Raw genomic sequence first — 13386 nt, forward strand, 5'->3', positions numbered from 1 at the left:
GTTCACCATCTCTTTCAATGTCTAGGCCGCCTGTACATTCCATTTTATTTTTTTTTTTTGGTTCATTAAATAGGGATGACAGGTTCATTAAATAGGATTCATTAAATAGGATTCATAGGGTTCATTAAATAGGATTATTTTAGAGACCACACCAGGTCTCTAAAATAAGTGTCTGGCTGACAGTAAGTTATCAGTACATGTTAGTGTTCAGTACAGGTTTGTTTTTTGGTTGACTTAGAATAAACTGAAATGAGTCAGGGGTAGCGACAGTGGGCAATTATGAAAAAGACGGTTTACGTGTGGATTTGATTGCATTCAAAAGGCAAATAAAAACAGATTTGGCGTTGTCCACATTCCCTCTTATCTTTCAGAGCATAAAAGATCTTTTCTTTTAAGGACATACTTTTTACAAGTGTGTTTAGGGATGATCGATCAAAGGAGGGATATGAAAGATTCAGAAGAAAATACAGGTACTCATACTGGCCTGTACAACAGTCATATGCTATTAGCCAATTAAAACTGCTCACTAATTAGAACTGAGGCGCTTCCCCGCTAGGATTTATTCTATGAAAGCAACATATTATCTAATTTGGCATAAAATAATCTGTTCCCACCACTAAGCTGGAGAAATGTGTTCAAATTGCCTGGAGAGAAAAATTAGTGTCTTGTGACTGCCACCTTGTGGTTTTATGGATTATATTCGTCCTCAGAAATCAAACAAACATTTTACACTGCAACAACCAATTTCTAAAGTATACCAACAGTGTAAGTATAGTTTTCTTCTAGATTAAAAATTCTCCAAGTTGCAGAAGGGACTATGAACTAATTTCTGGGCCTCCTTGTACTGGCTAGCTAGGGTTGAAATCAGGTAAGAATTCACATGAGATCTAAGTCCTATAGGCTCTCAATCACATAAAATCTAAATTATGTAAATGATATGTGCTTATATGTGTTCATTAAACACTTAAATTTTTTTAAATATTTGGAGAGAGAGAGAGAGAGAGAGAGAAAGAGAGAGAGAGAGAACGAACACACAAGGGGCAGAGAGAGAGAGGAGAGAGAGAATCCCAAGCAGGCTCCATGTTGAGCATGAGATCATGACCTGAGCCAAAATCAAGAGTCAGACGCTTAACCCACTGAGCCACGGAGGCACCCCTAAACATTTTTAAAATTAACAAAATTGTCTCATGCTTAAATTAGATGTGCTAAATAACATAAGAACTAGCTACAAAATGAATATATAATCTCACGAAAAATACAGAATTACCGGAAAAACATTGGAATTATTTTTTCCATTCAAATAATTCTATAATCTTGTGAAAGGTAATACAGAGTAGGGATTAAGTACAACCCTGGAACCTGGGATCTAGAATCCCACTTTGATTACTTGTTAGTTATATGAACTTGGGTATATGACAGAATACCTGTGTATCACTTTACTCATCCATAAAATGTGGATGAGCTCCATAGTGCAGCCCTCACAGGAATGTTGTCAAGATTGATTGTAGCTTTTAGAGCAGTATTGGTCAGACTCAGGAAGAGGGATCAATATTCTGGGTGACCATGATTACGATGGCATGAGTCAAATTAGTTTTATTGCTCGACATCAGCCTTCCCCCTTCAAAGTATTCCCCATCTCTCACTTCATGCTCAGGCACTGATTTCCTCAGCTCTTTCACTCTTGCCTGATTGCTGAGGGGCAATTTTCTGCTGCACACCCAAGATGAGGGTCCTCAAAATAACCGGTGAGCAGGGTGTCAGAATTGCTACTGATTAAAGTTTGCTGTATGCCTCTCATTCTATCCTTTTCGAAAAGCAGTACGTGTTTTGTTGTCATTCTGCTCCTGCCCTATTATATATTGCACAGGTGGGGAGGAGATAACTTTTCTTGTCAGTTCACAAAAGGGGTCACCTGAAACAGACTCCCGTATCAGTACATCACCCAGAAATCTTCAACTCTGGGCTTATGGCCATGGCAAAGTGGAATTGGGGGGTTGTCACTCTTGAAAAGGGGAGGAGTATATTTTGTACGTAGGGGAGAGAGGTGAATAGTTGGTGACTGGAGGGTGGATTTGAGGGGTCATTGGTACTGTTCTCTACATATTTCATCTTCCTTTCTGGTACATGCAGCTTTCACGTTAAGAGTGGTCACATGACTTGCTTTGGCCCATAAAATAGAAGAAAAAGTAATATGTCACTTCAGGGTGGGAGCTCTAAGTTTTGGCACATGGTTGACCATTTTCTCCATCCCCTGCCTTGCTGGTCATGGAAGCATGTGTCAGGATCAGGCTTTCATCAGCTTCGGTCCCAGAGTGATTACAACCTTTTCAATGATGAGCTGAGCTCTGTAGACCCAGAGGAACATACAGTGTGATCAAGAAATGGCTTCAGTTGTGGTAATACACTAAAAATTTGGAATTTTCTCCTGGTCCTCTCACCGATCCCATTCTAGAAAATGCTTAGGATCGCTGTCATCTCCTGGGAGCTAACTTAACTCAAGGTGACAGGGGGTCCTTCTCTTAGTCCAAGTTACAGCAGAGACCAGGCCTGTAGTTTCATGCTGACAGGGGAAGGGATAGTCAGGAAAGAACGACACAAAGGCTCTGGAGCCAATCTGTCAGGTCACTTGGAATTCTACTTAGTAATTCAGCTGAATGACCTTGAACAACTGATTTAACCTGTATAAGATAGGGGTCATAGGGCTTAGCTGTTCCAGTTACTGTACCTGTGTAAGAAACCACGTAAAAGGTAATGGTGTCCATTTACTATACTCAAGGAATTTTGAATCAGGAGTTTAGACATAGCACAGCAGGGACAGTTTATCTATGCTGGCTGTGACTGGGGCCCCAGCTGAAGACTCCAAGTAGGCACTGGAACTGTCTGGAAGTTTATTCACACATCCGGTGATGGATGCTGACTGTTGACTGAGACCTTTGCTAGAGAAGTCAGCCCTAATTCTTACACGTGGCCTCTCCTTGTGACCTGGGCTTCCTTACCACATGCATCGAGAGAAAAGGAAGCACAAGCTGAATCACCTTTTGCAACCTAGCGTCTGCAAATCACAGTGTCACTTCTACTGGATTCACCTTGTCAAGGCAATCTTGAAATCCTGCCCAGACACAAGAAGAGGGGAAATAGACTGCCTCTTCAGAGTAGCAGCTAGGGTCTGGACGAGTCCGTGGGACCATTTTTAGAAAACAGTATCTGCCATACTTCCTCAGAGTGAGGGTAAACCCACTGAATGAGTTAATGCAACAAAGTACTTAGAACATTCGGTACATAATGCTGGGTGTTAGTGTCTGATCCACTGTACAGGTTTAAAACCATGTGGAACTGCCTTCCTGTGGCCAGCTTTCCCCTCTCATGGGGACCCAGCCCAAGGATCTGTTATCTCAGACTACAGACCACACTACAGCAACCCCAAGACAGGAGGAATTGAGGGGCATGCGTTGACCCCATGGCCTCACTCAACAAGATATTCACACAACAGTCTGACATCAGAAGGCTCACGGTTCTCTGACCGTTTCCTTGTAAAGGGTTCCAGAAACTTTGCAGCCTATTTAACCGAGATCAACAGTTGCATATGTGTAATTGTGCCTTTAAAGCAAGATACTTGCAAGAAAATGTTAAAACTATTTGAAGCAGTGGTAGTATTTAGGTGGTTAATTTTTCTTTTACTGTGGAACATATCCTGTCCCAAACTATAAGGTTCCTTTTTTAGTTATGTCTGAAGGCAAGGTAAAATAAACCTCTGAAGGGGTGTATCATCGCATAGGGTACGTGGAAGAGGATGAAAAGCCAGGACAACATCAGCTAAAAATCTTTTAGTTTATGGTGGGGGACCGAATGATCTGTTAGCAGTGCTGTGTGGATTGGAAACCACAGGCCTCTTTAGCACTGAGTCACCAAGATCAGAGTAGGCCAGGAAAACAGGCTTGGCCAGTACGGAGCTGTGGAGTCACGTGTGTATATGCTTCAGTGGCTACCATTTCTTTAAACTTCTAGAATTTCAGTTGCAAAAGAAGAGGTTAATTTTATACCATGTGCCAAGAACCTCTGATAGATCTCATGTGCTGCTTGCCATTTACCAAGTTGCTGTAGTTAGGGTTGACCTGCAGGACTGAATTCACTGCTATGAACTTGGCTGAGCTGAGTACATCTACTGTTGAACTCTTGAGTGGTACCTGAGTATGCCAGCTCTGATAGTCACTCAAGTTAAACAGCTCATACCCTCAAAAACTAACAGTTGTGATTTATAATCCTACCATGCACGCTGCCCAACCACCACCACCTAGTTTCTCGTGCCTTCTCGGTGTCACCTAGGTTGGCTGGATGAGGCTATACCATGACTAGGTTTGCCTGGAACCAAGTCATGCCAAGTTGAGGCCCTTCAAGCACCTACAAATACAGGATTATCATTGAATCTTCCAATATTAACTCACAGCATTGCCTCGGCTGTCTAGAGACATTTTACATTTTTCAGTGAGGGCCTCTAGCCTCAGACGGTCCCTATCTTCTAACTTCCTAGCTGAAATCCAGCCCACTCATTCTTCCCATCAAACATTCATATGTTGACTGCACAGGAACAGTTTCCTCTTCAAAACTTCCTACTACATTCATCTTTATAGGGTATTTCAAAATGTGGTCCCTACACAACCAATGCATTCAAACAAGAATCTTGTTCATTGACTGCTTCCTTGTTCTACTTTCTCTTTTCCCTCTTGGGTTTAGAATGCTTCTTCCTTTTATCAGAAATGCTTGGCTTGAGTTGTTTCTGTAGAACAGGGCTCTATAAACTATGGCCCACTGGCCAAATCCAGCCCGTTTCTATAAACTCTGAGCAGAGCACAGCCCTGGCCACTTGATCGCATACTGTCTATGGCTGCTTTTACACAGTTCCAACAGAGGTCTGCAAGGCCTATGATACTTACTGACTGCCCCTAACAATCTGCTGATCTCAGATCTAGAACAGTAGTTCCAGAAGAGGGGTTGGCTCCACCAGAAAAATGAAAATATGAATTACTGTCTTACAAGAGAGAGCTGTCAGGGATGTCCACGACGGACTCAGCACCACAGAGCCTGCCTCGCCAGCTGCTGTGAATACAGAAAGAACAGAGAGGGAAGCTATGAAAAGGCCACGCTAAGAGGAGGCAAGGACTCCTGCAAATGACAGGCTGCTTCCTCCTTTCCTAAGCTCACTCTCTACCTTCCTGGGATACAGTAAAAGCTGCTCAGTTGCTAGCTCCCTCTAAGGAAGGGGCTGTATGAATATAAATGACTATAGCACTGTGTCAGATTCAAGACTTTTATTTTTTTCCATGCCCAACAAGCCGGAATGGTTGATGCTCACTGCTCCCCCTCCTGCCCCCAAGCCCCCTACTCATCACAGGAGGAATGTTTCCTTTCACTGGATAGCTCAGATGGTGCCTAGGCTTTGGCGGCTGACTTGTAATGGGCCAGAGTGCGGGCAGAAGGGTCCGTGGCATTGATCCACTTGGGCATCCAGTAATGGGTCAGCCAGTCTGCCCGGCCTGGGTAGTGGCGTTCAAAGATTTGACGGTAGTAATAGCCTTCCTTAGTTTTAGGAGTATTGAAGGGAAATTTTTGGGCTGCAGTCGCCATCATTGTATCATCAACCTGTAAGAATATAAATTCAAAATGGCTTTGTTAAATGGCATAGAAACACTTGTATTTAATGTGGCTTCCCAACAACAAAAGATATAAAAAGGCATGACTGTAAGTTGTGCAAGAGACCCTTTGAATCACCCATCACTTAGAAAATGCTAAAATACAATAATAGACACAGCTGCAGCAACTTTCAAGGAACATTTCTGCAAATAATTTTAATACATGGTGGCTCTGAGTGTTTTATGACTAATAATGTCTGGCACCTGGCAGGTGTTAAATGTTAAATGAAGGTCAGTGATGATTGGTAAGTCTCTTCTCTTGCTCTTTGAATTTTAGATGCTACTATATAATCCTTCATGCTACTTAAATCTTATGAAATTCTTTTTTTGTTTGTTTGCTTATTTTGAGAGACAGAGCACATGAGCAGGGGAGAGGCAGAGAGAGAGAAGACAGAATCCCAAGCAGGTTCTGCACTGTCGGGACAAAGCCTGATGCGGGGCTTGAACTCACAAACCATGAGATCATGACCTGCACTGAAACCAAGAGTCAGATCCTTAACTGACTGAGCCACCCAGGTGCCCCAAATCTTATGAAATTCTTATAAAACTCTTGTTTACAGGGAATTTCTCCTACAGCCACAAAACATTTAAATGAAATACAAAATGAACAGTGATTGTTCATCATCCAAATTGTCCTATGCCAGAAAATATTTTTAAAGACCTTATACCTGATGTTCAACATATTCCTGTAAAATCCTAAACCAGGAATTCTTAACCGAGGTTATTCCATCACTGAATGCTTCTTTTGGCCGCCAGAGAATGTCTTTAGGTATTAGATTGGAGTCCTCAAATGTCTCTCTCAGGAGATGTTTTTCTATCCCATTCTGACATGAAAACAAAGGAATGGCAGTAAAAATTCCAAATACATTTAATAGCAATAGACAGTTTTCATCATGCATCGATTCACCTACCTTGGGAGTTCTCATATCTGGGGGCAGAGACAAGTAATAGGAAGAAAATCGATGATCCAGGAAAGGGACACGCAATTCAAGGCTTAAAGGGGAAAAGAAAAATCCAAATCAAAATGGATATTTAGTGCCTGTCCTTTTAGATTCTCCTTGAGAGTTTCTTAGCAATTCAACTAGCCTCTACGTAATGTTAAGGCTAAAAGTCATTTTTAGGGTCCTCCTGACTGTCCTTTACTACTGCATGAGTAGCAAAAATCTTCATTCCCAACAAGATGTATTACCTCATCTAGAGAGTGAAACAAACGGACAATAATTTTACTTTCCCTTCTGTAAACAATTAAATGCACATCTCAAAGAGCAGAAAATGGTAAGAAACATGAGTGATCTGATCATTAAGAAAGTACTTGTCCTATACCTTTCTGACTCAAAGTTTTTTCTTGGTGAGGCCATCTCTTGTCCTATGGAAAACTAAAGAATTCAGAATTGTTTACTACTAAATGATTTACATACAACATGCAGTATATACCCCTGTTCCACAGTGTTTCATCAAAGGCCACGTCGTGTTTCCTGAATCCTGGTAACTCTGGTTAAGGCAAATGGATAATAACCATGGATTCAGTTCCTTCCCCACACCGTATCTATTTTCTAATCTAAGTGTGATTTCGTAGACGCAACTAAAATATTTAATGTAGTTTATCACCTACAGTAAGAGTTCTGAATTCTCCAACGTGACTAGCTAAAAAGTGAAAACTTCAGGCAACCAGAAATAGAGAAACCTGTTTATAATCTAATCAAACCTCCCGGCTCTTCATTGCCCTGTGCCCGTGCAGGGTCACCACAGTATCAAACAGGTGTGGTAGGCACTCAACACTTGTTACAGGGGCTGTGTCAGTTTTAACTTCTCTTAAAAAGTCTTAAAAAGAGCAGCACCTGCCTTCCCTTTTGGTTGTTCTGATGGTAGCAGAGTGTGGCTGTGCTTTAAAGACGAAGTCCATCTAAAACAACCTACAGTCTCCTCACCAATGCCAGAACAGTGCTTTGAGACAAGCTTCGTTTTCTCTATCGAAGTCGTACTTTGTGGGGCACCTGGGTGGCCCAGGGGGTTAAGTGTCTGACTCCTGATTTCGGCTCAGGTCATGATCTCACGGCTGTGAGATCGAGCCCCAAGTTGGGCTCTGTGCTGGCCGTGGAGCCTGCTTAAGATTCTCTTTCTCCCCCCTGCTCACGTGTGCATGTAAACTCATGCTCTCTTTCAAAAAACAAAAAGTCATACTTTGCACAAACGTATAATCAACTGAAAAAAGTAATTGGCCATTGAGCTTTTTGATTTTTGAGGCTGTCTTAACGATTGCTTCTCAAACTACCGAGTTACCCGTGGGCAGCAGTAGTGCGATCTGCCCGGAGAACGTCGAACAAGTAGAGTTCCTTCAGAAGCCTCTCGCTCTCCTCCTCGGCTTTTTCAGGAGAAGGAGCCTGTTTTATAAACAGGTGGAGTTACAAATACACCAACAGCTTTGCTTGTGCACACAGAACAATGTTCATTTCTCTTTCCCGTATTCCAGCTCTAGTGGGAGTAAGACAGAAAGCTAAACAAAGTTTGGGGAAGGGGGGTCCCTACTTGCTAAAACAGGCCTTCCTGCACACCAAACAGGTAGCTGTCAGGCGATAAAATGGACGCCCGGGGCAGTAACCAGGCTGCCACAGGGGATTCAGAAAAGTCAGACTCCCGATTCTCCTTCACCAGTTCTGAAAAATGGAGATTATCTCACATTAAGACTTCTTCCCCCCCCCCCAAAGAAATACAAAGCAGACACTATCAGTTTTCGTCACATACGTCACAAGATACTCGAGTGTTAAGACAGACGAGAGCAAACAAACCACTTTTCTTCACCCAGCACCAATATCCCTCCATGTCAGAAAACTTACCTTGTGAAAATATATGTAACCCTGCGTAAGCTCATCTGAACCTTCTCCAGAGAAGATCACCACACTATCTGTGTTCTTCCGAATATACTTGGAGACTAAGTACATACCTTAGTAGACAGACAGAAATTGTTGATGTCAACATAACTGGCCACCAAAAATGTCTCGTATTTAGCTTTTGGAAACAATGATGTTTTACTTAGACTTGAACTCTGTATTAATAATGTTCCCAAAATAATGACCTTTTATCTATAAGCTAATTCTTATATACTTTACCCAGAAGTTGTACTGTTGCAATGAAACAGCCCAAAATCATTCCACAATTTTACCTATTTATTAAAAAAATTTTAATGTTTGTTTATTTTTGAGATGGGCAGAGAGAGAGAGAGGGAGACACAGAATCTGAAACAGGCTCCAGGTTCCAAGCTGTCAGCACAGAGCCCAATGCAGGGCTCACACCCAAGAATCAAAAGATCATGACCTAAGCCAAAGTCAGACGCTCAACCGACTGAGCCACAGCCACTGTGCCCCTTATTCCACAATTTTATATATGGGTTTTAAAATTGTAATGCTTTTAGACCAAGAATATCCACCTTAGAACTCTGACAAACTGAACAATGACAAATATCTAAAACAAATTCATAACTTTCATACCAATATTATCATACAAAAATAATAAAAGTTGGGAGTTTTGGTAGTTTAGGCTTTTCTTTCCTAACACCAAATTTCACAGGTGGTTAAGAATACTATGTAAATTACTAAAAGAGAGCCATTGGTTCTGGCTGCAAATCTACGTAAACCAGTATTTGTTCTTTATCATTTTTTTCATGATCACCGATCTAGGAAGACTTTTTAGACATTTTTTCCTAATTGCCTTCTCAATGAAATATGAGTACTGGATATACTATAAATCTATTTATATAGTGTGGCCCTTTGGAAGCCCACAGGCCACTGTATACAGAAAATTCTTTTTTACACTCCAAGAACCAATTTAGTTCTCTTGTGGGCAATATCACCCCTGTGGTAATATTCTCATGCCCTAAACTTTGCAATGGAGTCTTCTCAGATAGATTCTGAGTCTCTTAAAAGAGAGACATATCTCAGCCAGTAGCACATTAGAGGCTCAACGACACTGGAGTATACTTCTGATCTTGCCATATATCCACAGGACAAAACTAGCATTGCTTGCTGGGCAGTAATAGTTATTGATTGATAAGTCATATGATAGAATAGTTACCAAAGTATATATGAGTATTCCTTACATAAATTAGTTACAACACAGACCTATTTCCTTATACAGCCCAAGAAACTATATGCAGAGAAATTGGGGAGTGAGGAGTGCAGAAATGTGCATCTATTCTTTGGAGAAATATAAATACAGATCTTCCTCGACTTACATCCTGATAAACCCACTTAAGTTGAAAACATCATCAAATCCACCTAACCTACTGAACATCATAGCTTAGCCTAGCCTACCCCAAATGTACTCAGAACACTGACATTAGCCTACTGTTGGGCAGGATCACAGACCACAAAGCCTACTTGGTAATGAATGGTGCACTGAGCATCTTATGTAATTTACTGACCCTGTACTAAGAGTGAAAACCAGAATGGGTGTGGGTACAGAATGGTTATAAGTGTTTCAGTTGTTCAACCTTGTGCTCACTTGGCTGACTGGGAACTGCAGCTCAAATGCCCAGTATCGAGAGAGAGAGAGAGAGAGAGAGACGGACAGAGAGAAAGAGAGAATCCTTTGCATGGCGTTAGCCCAGGAAAAGATCCAAATTCAAAAGTCAAAGTAAGGGTTCTGCTGAATGTGTATTGCTTTCACACCCTCATAAAGTCGAAAATTGTTTAGGTCAAACCATGGTAAGTAAAGGACTGTCTGTAGGGACACCACAAATGGGGGAGTTTATGTGTTTATTTCCTCTCACTCCAAAAGAGATTGGGGGAGGGGTGCCTGGGTGGCTCAGTCAGTTAAATGTCCAACATCGGCTCTGGTCATGACCTCACAGTTTGTGAGTTCAAGCCCCACGCTGGGCTCTGTGCTGACAGCTCAGGGCCTGGAGCCTGCTTCGGATTCTGTGTCTCCTCCTCTCTCTGCCCCTCCCCTGCTCACACTCTGTGTTTGTCTCTCAAAAAATGAATAAACATTAAAAAATAAATAAAAAAAAAAGATTGGGGGAATTCTTAAATGGTCTGGTCTTAAAATAGTGCTGACCTAAGAATTTTATTTGCATTCATTCTTAAGTATTGTTTTTTAAACTGTTGTTCGAAATAATCTTTTATACCTTATACTCTTTTCAGGATTAAAAATCTTTTAGAGGCGCGCCTGGGTGGCTCGGTCGGTTGAGCATCCGACTTTGGCTCAGGTCACGATCTTACGGCTCATGAGTTCGAGCCCCGCGTTGGGCTCTGTGCTGACAGCTTGGAGCCTGGAGCCTGCTTTGGATTCTGTGTCTCCCTCTCTCTCTGCCCGTCCCTCGCTTGCACTCAGTCTCTCTCTATCTCTCTTAAAATAAATAAACATTAAAAAAAATAAAAAAAAAAATCTTTTAGATACTGTAAAATACCTTACCTACTGAAGCACGTACTGTTGTAATATCATAAGTTTCCAAGGAAAATATGACTTCATCCAGGACCTGAATGCCTTCCTCAGAATTAAAGAGGACTTCATGGTGTTCACTTCCAATGTGATTTGCCACCTGATTATTTAAGAAATATCCATATACTTGTTATAAGCACTGCCCTTGAAAATGAAACATGAATACTGTCATGTCACAACACGTTATAAGTTAATAATAGTGAAAAACAAATCAGGCAAAATATGAGGAAATGATTCTCTAGTCACCACATACACAGCCCAGTTAGGTTTCCTGGCCTCCCCCAGTCTCTGCCCTGACTTGACCAAGAGGTAGACAGCCCATCAGCTCTTCCCACTCCAAGACTTCAACCTAACTGTCCACAGGCTTCCAGTGAGTTGTGTCCCCCCCACCCCCCACTTAAGTTACCTCACCCACTTCCTCCCTCTCTAGTCCAACATGGCCCCACTCTAACCTCGGCCCCCTATTGGCCCTCCATCAATGGTTTATGTTACATTCAGGATGTTATTCCTAAGGGAAATGCCTTCCCCTCATTCTTTTTTCTGTGGCTGTTTTGGATTCTTTTAGCCTTGATCAACTTGCTTTGACACTGCACTCATCCATTCCCTGTAAATTCTGCCAGAGTAGGAACAAAGTCTCCCAAACACGGAATATGTATGTACAAGGTCCTCTCTGCCCATAATCCTAAACACGGTGCTTTATAAGAAATGAAAACAGCTAACATTTACAAAGTACTTACTACAGGCTATGCTCTATCCTATGCACTTCATGAATTCTATCATTTTCACCTTGACATTATCCCATAGTAGATACTGTCATTCCCATTACATAAGTGAGGAATCGTATGTTGGAGGCAGGATTTGAGACCAGCAGTCTGCTCCAAAGCATGCAGTCACAACCACTGTACCATTACTTTCAAAACGACAGAATTATTATCACAGGGTTTTTATGAGGATTGCATGAGCCTTAGTAGAAGTACCCAGAGGACAGTGTATGACACACTTGATACTCAACAACGCATTTCATTTTATTTTAATACATTTAACTTAAAACAATTACCTGAGTCAATACAGCATAAGTATAGAATCATTAATTAGTGGCTAGATTTTTATCCTTATGTCTGTCCCAATTACATAATGGGCAGGACGGTGTCTTACCTTTCTAGCAGCGAGTAAATCAGTACTGTCTTCCATGCCAATTGCAAATGTCTGGAGAGGGTACTGTACTTGAGCCTCTTTTAGCTGCTTCAACAGGGTGGCAGCAACCAAACTGGAATCTAAGCCCCCTATGAGCAAGACAGGAAGTACACTGGCTATACGCCATGCTTACGAGAAACAGATATGATTTACAATCCCATGAAGCACCAAGATTAGAGTTTTGCTATTTAAAATCCCCAACTTTTAGGGGCGCCTGGGTGGCTTAGGCAGTTACGCGTCCAACTCCTGATTTCGGCTCAGGTCATGATCTCACGAGTTGTGAGATTGAGCCTGTGCTTTGGGCTCTGTGCTTGACAGCATGGAGGCTGCTTGGGATTCTCTCTCTACCCCTCTCTCTGCCCCTCCCCCACTTGCACACGCTATCTCTCAAAATAAAATTAAAAAAAAAAAATTTAAAAATCCCCAAGTTTTATAAACCGAAAATCAACATTATGAAAAATCTAACACATAACCTGACATAATGATTACAGTACTTGAATTGGTCAAAAGTCACCATACACAATTCTAAAAAATGTTTATTAGCTCACTCATACCAATAATTAGAATGTAACCTGAAGCTGCTCTATTGCCATGAATATTAAATGCAGCTTACAGAAAACATTTTTGTCCTATAATGGAGGGAAAATTAAATCATAAATATTTTATAGTCAAAATCTCAGGGATAGCTACAAATCATTCACTTAAATATGTGCTAAATATAATTGGGCTTTTTAATAGACTTCACCCGATAAAAGGCAGCCAATCCTTCTGTCTGTCATTAAGCGTTTCTTTATGGCGTTGTCAAAAAGGATCCGGAGGTTGTTCTTCACAGTTTCTAGCTCAAAACCTATAAACACGTAAAGCAAGTCAACAGTTCCAGAAAATCTTGGGCTGAATTATTTACTGAAACAAGGCAGACAATCATCTATCAATCACGATGACACCTGCTCCAGGGTGGAATTTGCCAAATCCCCATGTGCCACCTCCAAATTAAATAGGAAAGAGCTCTTCTGATTTGAACCATTCCAATGACAAGAAAGTAGCACTTTTTTTTTCCCTTTGGGAGAGA

General features: G+C 41.4%; 1 protein-coding gene across 16 annotated transcripts in view; it reads right to left on the reverse strand.

Moving 5' to 3' along the window:
• Positions 1-5291: 5291 nt before the first annotated feature.
• Positions 5292-13386, reverse strand: part of ASNS (asparagine synthetase (glutamine-hydrolyzing)) — a 160457-nt gene continuing 152362 nt past the window's right edge. For all 16 annotated transcript variants that reach the window (XM_047825391.1, XM_047825356.1, XM_047825372.1 and 13 more), the window contains 8 exons: positions 13063-13164; positions 12279-12406; positions 11097-11223; positions 8522-8628; positions 7968-8068; positions 6599-6680; positions 6356-6511; positions 5292-5637 (listed from right to left, as the gene is read on the reverse strand). In XM_047825391.1, the coding sequence (XP_047681347.1) occupies positions 5428-5637; positions 6356-6511; positions 6599-6680; positions 7968-8068; positions 8522-8628; positions 11097-11223; positions 12279-12406; positions 13063-13164 (1013 nt within the window). In that variant the 3' untranslated portion in view covers positions 5292-5427. The remainder of the gene's footprint in view (positions 5638-6355; positions 6512-6598; positions 6681-7967; positions 8069-8521; positions 8629-11096; positions 11224-12278; positions 12407-13062; positions 13165-13386) is intronic.

This window comes from Prionailurus viverrinus, chromosome A2, assembly GCF_022837055.1.
Source record: "Prionailurus viverrinus isolate Anna chromosome A2, UM_Priviv_1.0, whole genome shotgun sequence".
Taxonomy (NCBI): domain Eukaryota; kingdom Metazoa; phylum Chordata; class Mammalia; order Carnivora; family Felidae; genus Prionailurus; species Prionailurus viverrinus.